General features: G+C 48.2%; 4 protein-coding genes across 4 annotated transcripts; 2 read left to right on the top strand and 2 right to left on the bottom strand.

Annotated features, from left to right (window-relative positions):
* Nucleotides 1-81: 81 nt before the first annotated feature.
* CSUI_007765 (uncharacterized protein) lies at nucleotides 82-713 on the top strand. Its single transcript, XM_068067909.1, has one exon. It carries the CDS (start codon nucleotides 145-147, stop codon nucleotides 613-615), a length of 471 nt encoding a protein of 156 aa, XP_067920122.1. The 5' UTR covers nucleotides 82-144; the 3' UTR covers nucleotides 616-713.
* A 1,978-nt stretch (nucleotides 714-2,691) lies between these two features.
* Nucleotides 2,692-6,038, bottom strand: CSUI_007763 (cof family hydrolase subfamily protein). Its single transcript, XM_068067907.1, has one exon. It carries the CDS (start codon nucleotides 5,457-5,459, stop codon nucleotides 4,005-4,007), a length of 1,455 nt encoding a protein of 484 aa, XP_067920120.1. The 5' UTR covers nucleotides 5,460-6,038; the 3' UTR covers nucleotides 2,692-4,004.
* CSUI_007764 (uncharacterized protein) lies at nucleotides 4,290-5,076 on the top strand (the record flags this gene model as incomplete). Its single annotated transcript, XM_068067908.1, has 2 exons — nucleotides 4,290-4,372; nucleotides 4,812-5,076. Coding segments are annotated over 2 exons (348 nt in total), but the record flags the coding sequence as incomplete, so codon positions are not given.
* A 2,572-nt stretch (nucleotides 6,039-8,610) lies between the features above and the next one.
* Nucleotides 8,611-12,164, bottom strand: CSUI_007762 (rhoptry kinase family protein rop32). The gene has a single exon (XM_068067906.1). It carries the CDS (start codon nucleotides 11,265-11,267, stop codon nucleotides 9,408-9,410), a length of 1,860 nt encoding a protein of 619 aa, XP_067920119.1. The 5' UTR covers nucleotides 11,268-12,164; the 3' UTR covers nucleotides 8,611-9,407.
* Between the last annotated feature and the right edge of the window lie 143 nt (nucleotides 12,165-12,307).

Here is a 12,307-nt window from a genome sequence, read left to right as displayed (position 1 = left end):
ATGTTGTCAACGAAGGGTAGGGGCGGACAACAGGGATGTCAGGAGAAGAAGAAACAAGGCCCTCTCAGTCTAAGACGTGAAGAAGAAGAGAAGTGGGTCGGAAGAAAGAAGCGACTCTGAAAGAAGAACGCATGCACAGTACAAATGAAGAGACATCCATCCTCATGGGTCGGTCGCTCGGTCCGTTTGTGTGAATGGTCCGTGTATTTCTTTGTTTCACGCTTCCCTTCTCTGCCTTGTCTCCTGAGAATACAACAAGGTCCTCTCCGACTCTCTTATTCCCAGAGAGCTACCTCGATGAAAAGATATGAAGACCCGAGCGCAGAAAGTCACATGAGCTGTCGCCTTTCTGAGCGTTGCTGCGAAAGAGGGTTGAGCTCTATCAAGTTCACTCTGTACGGGAATCGTCGACGTAACCTTTCTGTTCTTTCTTCGTCCTCAGATGTACACAGGAAGGCTGTCAAGAAGAGAAAGACAACCCCGAAAGAGAAGAATTTGGATAGACTACTGGAATACATTGTGTTGCCGCAACCACCATCTGGCTGTACGTACATACACCTGAGAGCTGGTGGTTCCATAGGTATACGTGTATCTTGTATGGAAATGGTGACTTGACAGTATTCTACGCATCTTAATGGATGGAAACGCCAGCGAATCGAATAGTTGTCCGTGTAAGTCATCATGAACGGAGAATCTTCACGTCTATCACTAAGAGTCTCTTTCTGATCGGCAGGTCAGCCTTAGTTAGTCTGTCGTCTTAGAGAAGCTGTAATTTCTTTGTTCTATTTGACTCGTTGAAAAGTCCAGAAGAAAAGAGAGAAGGGAGACAAGAAATTCTCCGAGGAAAACATACACGAAACGTAGCAGACGGGTTTGTGATGACCTAGCTCTCGCTGACGTGAGTCTTGTCACATGTCCGCTACGTGTATTAGCATCGAGCAGCACCGCCTATACATATGTATCTACATTTGCACGTGCCAACCTAGATACACAGAGTCCGTAATCTATATATATAGCTATCTATTTGTATGTATCTATATCTATCTATATCATCGTCTATTTTTAGTGTCATGAAGAATGTAAGCTTCAATTCTTCCTATCCGAACACACACAGGAAGAGAGGGATGTAAACAAAGAAAGAGGGAATGAGCTTCTTTAAGAGGGTCTTTCGCCGTAGAGAACCATATATGTGAAAGAGTCTCTTACAGAAGAGAGCAAGGTACATATATATATGTATATATATATCTCAATCTCCTTGTTCTCTCATCTGTTTTTCTTTTTCTTCTTTATCGCACAAGAATCGGCAACGTTCTTGACGGTGTCATATCTTCAGCGGGTGTACATGCGTATACAGGCAAGAGGTATGGACAGATTCATCGTTATTCTTCCCTTGAGAGATACACTCGCTTTCTTCTCCTTCTCTTCGTAATCATTCTCCTCTCTCCTTCTATGTGAGGAAGATCAGAAACTCGAGTCACAACAGTAGCAACAAAAAGGCTCTCTCCAAACGCCTCGTTTCGGTCACATAGATCGTCCTATACACTCACACATCTCTCTCTCTAAATATATATATATATATATCTTTTATGTACGCGCGCTTCCATAAATATATAAAGACGGGCATCTCTATAGAGAGAGAGGTATGCACCAAGTCAGCCGTCCATATGTGCCTAGTACATCCGCATTCCGGTATGTATACAGGCACGAGAGTATGGACATTGATATATATACATGTATATAGAATACATGCATGTAGATATCCTTTCAAGTATATAGAAACAGCTGCGAACACGTAGATCCACACACAGCCTCATATGTATCACTGCGGTCCTCTAGGTAGATGGACTTGCAATATACACCTAATACATCTACATATGATCGATCAATAGTCGGCCCAGAGCCGTAGGGGAAAGTTTAGAAATAGCCCAAATTTGGCGGCACAGGGCACACACTACAACACCTATAGATAGACAACGAGATTAGAGATAGATGTATGCGAATTCGGCTATATTCGAGACATCCACACGGGTATCCGTTTCCAGCTAGAGGTACATACTTCCACAGATGTACATATATATATGTATATATATATATATGTATATTATATATATGTATATTGTGTATATGCCTGTAAATGATAACTGACTCTACAGCCTAAACCTACAACGACCCGAGATCTATGCAGACGTATACGTCTATAAGCATATGCTTTCTCTCCATTTCTTTTCATCTGCTGTCGTCATAGACCTATCCATTCAATCGATCTCCTCAGAGAAGGTGGTTGAACTTCCTCTCTCTGACGATCTTAGGACTCTTTCTGCCAGCGGGAGTCGCCCTCATCTTCTCAAAGAGAGAAAAAGTTTGGATCCTCTTGGGAAGAGACATTCGATGTGTATTCCAGAGTGTTTTTCACATTTAAGGGAAATTTGAAGTGATAGACATTCTTCAGAAGAGCCGAAATGTGCGTAGCGGAGATGAAGAAGGAAGTGCATACTGTAGATGTTCGGAGAGAAGCTCGTGAGAGAGAGAGAGAGGAGGAGAAAATCCGCTTTTCTACAGAAGAGAAGAAACCGACTTGCAAGTTAAGACTTTACAAGCCAGGTCTGCTACCGTGGAAGGTAAAAAGAGGAGAAACGACCAATTTTAAATCTAACAAAACAAGACTTTCCATATACACATAAATCGAGTAGCCCTTACTACTACTACTACTACTTTCTTGGGTGTACATAGACCTGGAGCTACGATGAGATTTCCTTCTCGGCGACTTCGAAAACACAAAGTCGAGGAAGGAAGAAGAGAAACCAAAGATGAACTGGGGCAAGATCGAAATGAGAAAAAAGGCATGACAAACCAAACTCAAAGATCTCTCCTGTTGCGCTTGACAGACATTTTCCTACCTACTACATACACAACACATACATAGTCGTTCATATATATTCATACATGCAGACATACGTAGTCATTCATACAGTTTCATACATACACAGCTTCATCTATCCAGCCATCACCCCATTCAAGTCTTCGGCATTTTCTGACGTAAGGGATGTGTTTTCTATCTCTTTTCTTCTTCTCCTATTTGGAAAGGGATCTCGAGCAACTTCTTCAAGCCATCCACCCCGCTAAAACAAGAAGGAGGAAAGAAGAAGGGCTGTGGGGAAAGAATGAATGAAACGCAAGCATCGCATATGACCAACGACGTACGCAAAAGGCAAACTCGATCATGACGTCAGGATGAAAGAAAGAAAAGAAAGAAAGTCTGTGGAAGTCTAGAAGTACTTCCCTGCAAAGAGCCTAAATCGCATGTAGCAGGTGTCTCCCCTCCCATAGACAGCAACCGCAACAATCTCCAAACACATGAAAGACCCACAGAACATTCCAAAGAGATAGATAAATAGATTAAAGATAGATAGATAGATTGTAGATAGACGGAACACAAAGAGAAAGAGGAAGAAAATGAGAATAGAGATACCGATACATCAGATTTCACAAAGAACCCCTTTCTACTGCAGAGCTATCTTTTCTCCTTTCATTAGAGAAGTTACATGATCGATTCTCCCTTCACCGCCCGCATGCATAGCAAGCATCGAAGCCCCATCACTTCTGATGCCCGGCGACACCCCCAGAAATGAAGAACCTTCTTTCTCTTCCAAATAAAAGACTTTCTAGTCGGGATTACATCTGTACATATATACGGAGACTACATCTTTTCTTTCTACAAATACACTGAGAGAAGTATTCTCGACATAACAAACGCGCTTATATAGACAGACAGAAGCACAGACAGACGGACGAGTTGATCTCGAGTATCGATTTCCATGTGTATATACCTCCTTATACACCGATACCTATATATGTGTATATACCTCCCTACACATGAATACCTTTTTGTTGTACATACCTCCTTATACATCGACATCTTTCTATGTGTATATACCTCCCTATACAAAGATATCTTTAAAGTGTATCTACCTCCTTTTACATAGATATCTCTGCCTCTGGACTTCTTAACTACAGCGAGACGAGGAAGGTGAAGGCGCATGAGGAGGCTGTGGAGAGGCTGACGGATTTCTTCTCGATTTCTGTTGCTGCTGTTCATCGCAGATGATATTGACGACATGAGCAAACCCATTCTCGTCATTTGAGAGGGTGCAATATTTGGCGCATTCCTTGGCTGAATTGCATGCATTGCCTACACAGATCGACCAGGGGACATCCTTTAACATTTCTAGGTCATTTTCGCTATCTCCTAGGGCAAGAACTTGATCTTTCTGAACCCCTAAATGTCGAAGAAGAATATCAATGCCTTTGGCTTTGGAGATATCACGAGGAATGACTTCGATATTGCCAGGGATGGGCTGAACGCAACGAGCAGGTAAGTCTGCAAGAAGAGCTTCAATCATATCTCTCCACTGAGAAAGATCACCTTCAGCGTTTGGGACATCTGTCCTAATATTCTCTTGTTTTTCTCTTCTCATGGGACAGCCATCAATATGGAAATCATCTCCATTCACTGTGATCTTAGAGAAGAGGGTCCGACGAAAATCTTCTCGGCTAAGAACTATAGGCTCAGGTTCATGATACGTATCATGTGTATGTCGGGTGTATCGATTATTATGTGTCGAGAAGATCCCTTCATGCGTATATCCACATATCCGATCCCAGAGACCATGTTGGTCAAAGAAATCAAACAGAATCGATTGAATCTGCGAACTTAAAGTCTCTTCATGTAAAACCTCTCCATTTCTGCCATACACCATACAGCCATTCATGTAAATCCCTGGATAACCATTTGGAACATTCATTCTTTTCAGGGTCTCTTCTCCTATACAATTCACGGCCCCTTTGAGAGGCCTCCCTGTCGCAAAAGCACAGAGCAGGTCACATTCTTTCAAGCGTCGACAAGCTTCGATATTCTCTTGCGAAATTTTATGTGAAGAATTCAGTAAAGTCCCATCCAAATCCGTCACCACTAAACGAATGCAAGGAGGTGAGACACATGAAGGTGGTGCTTTCCCATCATCGTCAGAGGTAGGTGGGATGCTAAAAAGGGAAGGAGAGAAGAAAGGCGGAAAGTAAGAAGATGGGCAACAAGACAAAGAAGCTTTTCTCACCAAAGCTTCCGTTTGAGATGATGAGGAAGATGAAGGGATGGCAGAAGAAACGGAAGATGCAGTAGGCACCGACATGTTTTTGAAGGAGGGTGTAAGAAAAGAAAAACAACAAGAAGAAAGATGGCTGGTGAGAGCGAACCGACGGACGCCGGAAGAATACCCAAATGAAGAGAACAAAGAAACAGGAAAAGACGATGATGGGGAAGATTGCAACGACGATGAGAAAAGCGTCGTGTTCTCGGAGGATTTCTGTGAAAGAAAGCTGGCGGCCAAAGAACGGAAGAACGTTCCTTTTGAAAGGCGAGGAGGTGTAGACAAACAAACTGAGGGGTTAACGGGGTGAAACATGGTTGGATAAACAGAGTTGAGGAAAAAGTGAAATCCTGAGTGGGGCCTTGAGATCTTTTCCGCCGTCTTTGTGTTCGGTCATCTTTTTGAAGCTCTGGAAAAAAGATGAAAGACGACAAGAAAAGCTTCGTAAGAAAGGTTTCATGCCCTGTGCTTGCACACAACAGCTAGCTCGTGTGTGCTTCTTGCCTTTCTTTTTCATCCGAAGCTCTCCCACGCACGCGAAAAGTAGATTGTTGGGAGGACTCGTCAGTTTTCACCGATCTTGGAAGACACAATCTTGTATGCTGGTAGCGGGCGTATCTTGTGATTGCTTGAACTGATGTTCGCACTTCTTTTTCTCTCAGTCCTCTTCATCTCCAAAAGAATGACTGACTCTTCCTGTATGCTTTGCCTTCTGACAGAAGCGTAGAGTGTTGTACTTCATGTGCACTTCTGTGAGTATCGCTCACTTCCATGAGCATCTGTGGCCATCGCCTACGCAGTCGGGGTTCATCATTTTCTTCCTCTTCGTCGGGTCCTTCCACTCTTGTGCAGAGAGACGAGAAGGCGAGAAGAAAAGTAGCGCGTCTTCGATAGTATTCAGGCGCGCAAAAGGGTTTTTCAACACCTGCTCAAAGGAAAAAGCACACACACGGGTGTTCAGTCTTGAGTACCGAGTGGTGTGCCCGATCACATGACCGCGCACCGCCGCTTTCGTAGATGTCGCAAGGCAGGATGAGAAAAGAGACTCCTTGGGAAACGTGCTTTCCCGGAGGACCAGGCGACTGCGACCCAGAGAGACAGCAGTAGCTGAGATTGCGCGGGATAGCTTTCCTACTAGCTGATTGTCGTCAATCTTCATTGGAGGATATGCCAAACCCGTTTTCCCGCACGCGCGTGATTTTCGTCCCCACTTCCGGGGCAGTCCTCCGTACTGATTCCGAGCCGTCTCGAGCTTCCGCAGAATGTGGCGACAACTTTCAGACCGTAACCTAGCCTAGTGCCTCATGACGGGGCTTGACTGTTTTGATGAAAATGAAGACAGAACCTTCTGCTTTTACCGTCTCCCCCCTTGTTTTTGCCATCACGTGGCTGCCGCCGTCAGGACGTCTCTGAGCCATGGCACGTACCCAGTGCGCAGGGCCGGGGGTTCGCACATACGCTTTGCGTGTCAGCAGCAGGCTCAGAGCCCTCCCTTGACTGTAAGGCTCCCTGCAGCTGTGGGCTTCCTCAGCAATCGGCATAGCAGAGAAACTCTGCCACACCCAACAACTCTTTTGACTGGTCTGGCAAAAACTCTGCCGCAGAGATACTGGCTGCACACGGCAAGCTAGTGGCGACAGTCGTCTTGACCGACACAAAGAGTACTATCTTGTCTGTTCCAGCTGCAGTAACCTAGACTTGCGAGCCTGCTGACGTTGAAACAAGTGATCACTCGGCGACGCCTCCTCCTGATCTGTCATGCCTTGCCGCGCACTGATGTTTAAGGCGCATAGCCGCCAATGGTTCAGGAGCAGTTAGTTTACGTATTTGTACCATACTTTCGGGCTTAGGCTTAGCTAGTACTGAGTGGTGTGCCCGATCACATGACCGCGCACCGCCGCTTTCGTAGATGTCGCAAGGCAGGATGAGAAAAGAGACTCCTTGGGAAACGTGCTTTCCCGGAGGACCAGGCGACGACGACCCAGAGAGACAGCAGTAGCTGAGATCTCCCACGATGTACGCCTTCAATCCGCGAGAGGACTTGTTTACGAGCTGCACTTGAACTTGTTCACGGAGAAACGCAGTCCTGTGTGCATATCGCGCGATCAAGGGACCATGCCAACAAAGGTACGCGAGGCAAAGCTCCTGCCAAATCCGGTTGGCTCTACGCAAGGCGTCGTCACGAGGTAGGGTCGTGCTGCAGGATGGGCCGGCGGTGGGCAGACGCGTGGCGCTGCAACTCAGGGAGGTGCCATTGTCTCAGCAGTCATTTTGGTACCTAGTGTAGGGTCCGAAGAAGGAGATCGGCCCGGGGTTCTTTGTCGCCATAGCTTTCTTTCTGCCTGTTATTCTTTTGGCGGCATCCATCGTGTCAGTGAAGTAGGGGACTCTTGGCTACACCTCTTTCAACATCGGCGCCACCGCCCCGCAAACCCAGAATGAGCAACACGCTCCGACGGCAGCGGACCCAAGAGGAAGAGAATTACTCCGCGGGTCTGCGGTAATCACTGAAGAGGTGAAGTGATCAGTTCCCTTGTGTCTACACACACTCTACCAACTCATGCTAACACTCGGGCTTGCTGGAAACTTTGGAGTCACTGTGCTAGGCGAAAACACAGCCGACCCCTTTGTGGCGAAGAAGGGGCTCCACTCCAGTAGGGCATATGCCTGAAAGTCCTCCGCAACTTCAAGTCATCTCTTGGAGTCACCCCGAGCTCTCGAAGACGGCTCTGTGCCTCGGTCGATCAACGCTTTCCGTGTGCGTCATGGGGTCAAGAAGACACGTGCGATGGCTGACGCCTACGGAAGTCCGAGAAAAGACCAGCGGTCAGGGAAGTTCACATCAGTATATAGCCACTGTTCAGTCCCCGTAGTGGGCGCCCAAACTGAATCTTGTCGCTTTTATTTTCCCCGTCGGCACTGAAAGACCACTTCCCGATCAAGACAAACCGATATGCCCCAGAGATCTCGCCAGAACAAAGGCGACAGAACTCAAGAAGCGAGGAGCGCGACTCCATCTGCGAGCCGTACAGCGTCATCATCTTCCTGAACAAAACCCCGTGCTACCCTCGTTGCGTCTTAATGACAGCAGCAAGATCTCTAGAGGTCCAACAGTCTCTTGTGGAGTGTTATGTCTGAGCTACAGCTGAAGAAGCAAGATGAGAGAGACGTAACCCTAGCCCAGTCCGGCTAGGGTTCACGATACCAGAAGGGGATTGTTTCTTCTCATCCGTCTAAGACAGACTCCTGACGCTCGCGCGTTCTGTTCCCTGGCACTACCGAGTGGAACGATGGAAACTTGTGACATGACCTTACAAACGCAAAAGCCGACGAGTAAGAGCTGGTGTATCGTTGTTAGCGTAGAAATCCGTTTACTCGTGCCAGTCAGCCGGCGGGTCTCCCGCATTGATATCCAGTTCTCCGCTCCCCCTCCGCCTTTCCTTTTCAGTCACAAAGCGAACACCCTGTCTCTTGTTCGTGGCGCGACAAGAGACACAGTTTTCCTTTTGTGCCGGTTCCGTGTTGCAGAAACTACTACGGATCACCACGACCAACCAGAACTGAAGAAAAGGGTCGGCCACAGCCGTCGCTACTTCAATCAAACGAGCATAAAAGGAGAGTTTGCAGACACGAGCAGCAGGTCCTGTGGTCCACTGACATGTCCCCCACCCACTTCAGCGTCGAATTCACCACACACAAAGGAAATGTGCCGCAAAAGGCGGAGGAAAAAAAAAACCATTCACCGTGCAGAACCACACCAAATTACGTGTAGCTACTCACGACGGTGTTACTTTTTTCGGATCAATACGCGTAGGGAGAGAGAAATCTACTTCTACGTGAAATCACATATCTACACTTAGCAGTGCATGAGCACATCAAATGTGCCTCTATCTATCATCCCCACGCGTACACGACTGCATGCATCCATTCGTCCCTACAGGGCTTCCGCTACATGTATTCATTTCTTTCACTACCTATCGCCCTGCAATGGAACTGCTGCAGCGGTCACAGATCTATGTATACACAGAGTTACGTTCATACAAGAACATAACAGTATACATGGTGAACTGATTCAAGCAAATCTATTATACTTTTCATCATGAAAACACGACAACGTTCAAACTGGAAATTGGAGCCATATACAACCGGGTACTTCCTGGAGACATGTCCTGCTGTATGTATCCCTCTGCCAGGCAGACATCGGAATCAAGACACGATTTTCTTTCCTGATTCTTATAGATGAACAACTCCAACCAACAATCCTCACGGGGCAACTGCTGCTGACGCTCCTCCCTCTCGTTCAGCTGGGGGTGATGCCCTCGGTTGCACCACTCCAGGAGCCTTCTCCAGGAGAAATGAAGGGCTTGTTCTCTCTTGAGGATCAATTTCAAGGAGTCCCCTAATGACGTTTTGCCAATCCACGCCGATGTCGCAATTCTCGAAGGTCAGCATCGGCCTCACGACTGGGAATTCTCTCAAGGCATCAAAAAACGATGTCAGGGATTTATCGAAAATCGGATCAAGGTTGTAAGGTATCCTCATATCGCAGAACATTTCATACAGACTTACGCCCAGAGCCCACCACTCCGTAGGAGGAGTCCTGACAAGCTTAGTCTGTCGTCGTATACAGTCGGCTAGCTCAGGGGCAAAGTACGCAGGAGAACCATACTCCAACCGCCTTGAACAGTCTGTCTCCACGGGACGTCCATTGGCGTCGACTGCGGGCGAAAGATTCGCCAGGTCACCCAGAGCTACGATACCCCGAGGGAATATGAAGAAATTATCTGACTTGACGTCTCCATGCAACCATCCTCTCTTCTCCAAGTTTGATATAGCCTGAATCATTTGTCTCCCGATTTCTTCCTTAAGCCTTCGTGATGCTTCAATTTGAGTAAGGAGCGTGTAAACACTCGCATAACCGACTGGATAAATCCCCACATGGTTGAGAAGAACTGTATCAGCAAGATGAAGAAAAGGACCCTTGTCTTTGATCCTTGCTCCTGGCTGGATAGGTATGACGAAGTGATCTTCTTCCAAAACGTCCACGGCGTTTTGTCCTTTGAACATCACCTCACCGATACTGGATTCCTGAAGTACGACTGTCATTCTCCTGTGAATACTGTCTACTAGGCGTTTTCGCTGCAATGGAGCCATCGTCTGGAATGTCGACACTTCCCTGACGGTTTTTTTGTCTTGAATTCTGGGCATTTTCATGGCAAAACTAATCCCTGTAGCCGTGTGAGTGGCTTCAAAAACAATCCCGTTCCCTCCTAGTCCTAACACGCCTTCACGCTGAAATTTCATTGGGAGAAATGGTCGGCCTCCTTCAAGAGCCTCGATAAAAAAGTGCTCTCCCTTCGCGATGGGAAACGCCAGGTCGATAAACTGTAGATCAGTGCTGGCCTGCTCGTCTTCCCTAGCATCTCGTGCGGCGTTAGAAATGACCTCCCTAGCTCCCGTATCAACAATCACCTCAAACAAACTAGTTCGGGAGCCCGGCGCAACTTCTTCTCTTGGTTGCCCTCGTTGCTTAGGCCTCACACTGGGACGCACCGGAGCAACTGAAGCTGGGGGGGCCTCGGCGCCACGAGGCAGAGAATCTCGAGAACTGGGGACCGCTGCGGCGAGAGGTGCAAGGGGTCCGCGGAGGCGGGCCTCCACAGCTGCCGGAAAAGACCATCGCCGGGAACGGAGAGTACGTTTCCGGTCTCTTAGGTCCCCAGCAGGCAGCGAGTAACGCCGAGCACGAAGGGACGCCGGCTGTCCGGGATCAATGGGACCTGGTTGCAAAGAATCAGACCTCGGAGGGGGGGAGGGAGGCCGTTCAGATGCAAGAGACTCGGATACGCGACCAGCTGGTCGCCACTTTCCGGGTGGCAAGGAGAAACCTCTAGCATGAGCTGCGACAGGCACCAGTCTTGTACCCTGCCCGAATCGAAGGCTTTCCAAGGACCGGCTCAATGACGGCGACAGCTTCTTCGAAGGTGATCTCCCGGGACGTCCACCGTCAGGGGGAATTGCACTTTCTTCTGCCCTGACCGCCGTCACAAGGTGGAGAGATGGGGCCGTCCCCAGTACGGCAGTGAACCAGAATAATACTTCAGAGAGGTAAAGGAGCCGCATTTTGGCAGCATAAAGCAAGCAAAAGAGAGACAGGATAGCTTTGCAACTCAGCACCTTCAAGCCGATCTGAGTCAACTGGAAGTGTTCGCCCGAAGGGATTGTAGTGAAGTTGGAGCACCTCAGATTTCTCCTCGATGTCGCCTGCGACCGATGTCCGGGCTTCAAACACGGGGGTGAATCAGCTCAGACATCGCCCAGGCTTTCTTGGCGCCAGAAGAACCTGGAAGCATTCCAGTAGTGTAGGCCTGGAAAGTGAGGAACTAAACTGCAGATTTCCTCACAATACAGTTCCAGGCGTACCGATTGGCTCAGTTATCAGTCCGTCTTGGTCTCAGGCAACCGAGCAATGAGAACAAAAAATTGCGCAACGGAAGTACAGCGGGCTGGCGGAGTTTTATCTGTAGGACTCCAGGGGGGCCTGCTGCTAAGGTGAGCAGACGAAGAGGCCAAGTGCTGTCTGTGCGACCGGTTAAGCCCCACTGCGTCAGCATGTTGAGATACGAAAGCTAGTTCGCCACAGCGAGAAACATCCTGTCTTCCCAAGGAGAGGAAACGCAAGTTCCAAGAGGCCGCTGTAGATGCTACTTCAACAGTGAGTGACCACTTTTCCAAGGCAAAGAGACCCTTAAAGGCGGTGTTTTGCTTTGCCATTGCGCCTGTATCTTACAGACAGAAACTCGTAGACACCGCTGTCAGCCGGAGCGAGTGAAGACAGATGACCTCGCTAGCTGGTAGCAGCAACCAGCTAGCCAAAGCCCGCACTCGGATGACGCACCTTCTGCTGCTAAAAACACAGCAGCGGACGTTGGAGAAGAGTCAGTAGTCTCCTCAGCCAGCGGCCTGCCTAGTGCAATGAGAGCAAAAACTGCAACGGCTGCCAGCCGACCGTCCAGACCGATTGGCGGCAAACCGGACACGCCCGAGAGGACAATACCATGTTGTGGCGTTAAGAAACACAGAGTTTACTGCACGTGCCACGACGTCTCCGGTACCGCAGGCGCCCGTGCTACCCCTGGCAAGTGATTTTCACTGAGAGAACT

This window comes from Cystoisospora suis, assembly GCF_002600585.1.
Source record: "Cystoisospora suis strain Wien I chromosome Unknown contig_4176, whole genome shotgun sequence".
Lineage (NCBI taxonomy): Eukaryota > Apicomplexa > Conoidasida > Eucoccidiorida > Sarcocystidae > Cystoisospora > Cystoisospora suis.
The sequence above is the reverse complement of the archived record's forward strand: the minus strand, read 5'-3'. Positions and strand labels throughout refer to the sequence as shown.

Coding starts and splice junctions, on each gene's coding strand:
- CSUI_007762 (XM_068067906.1), bottom strand. CDS start 11,267: ATGCGGCTCCTTTACCTCTCTGAAGTATTATTCTGGTTCACTGCCGTA.
- CSUI_007763 (XM_068067907.1), bottom strand. CDS start 5,459: ATGTTTCACCCCGTTAACCCCTCAGTTTGTTTGTCTACACCTCCTCGC.
- CSUI_007765 (XM_068067909.1), top strand. CDS start 145: ATGAAGAGACATCCATCCTCATGGGTCGGTCGCTCGGTCCGTTTGTGT.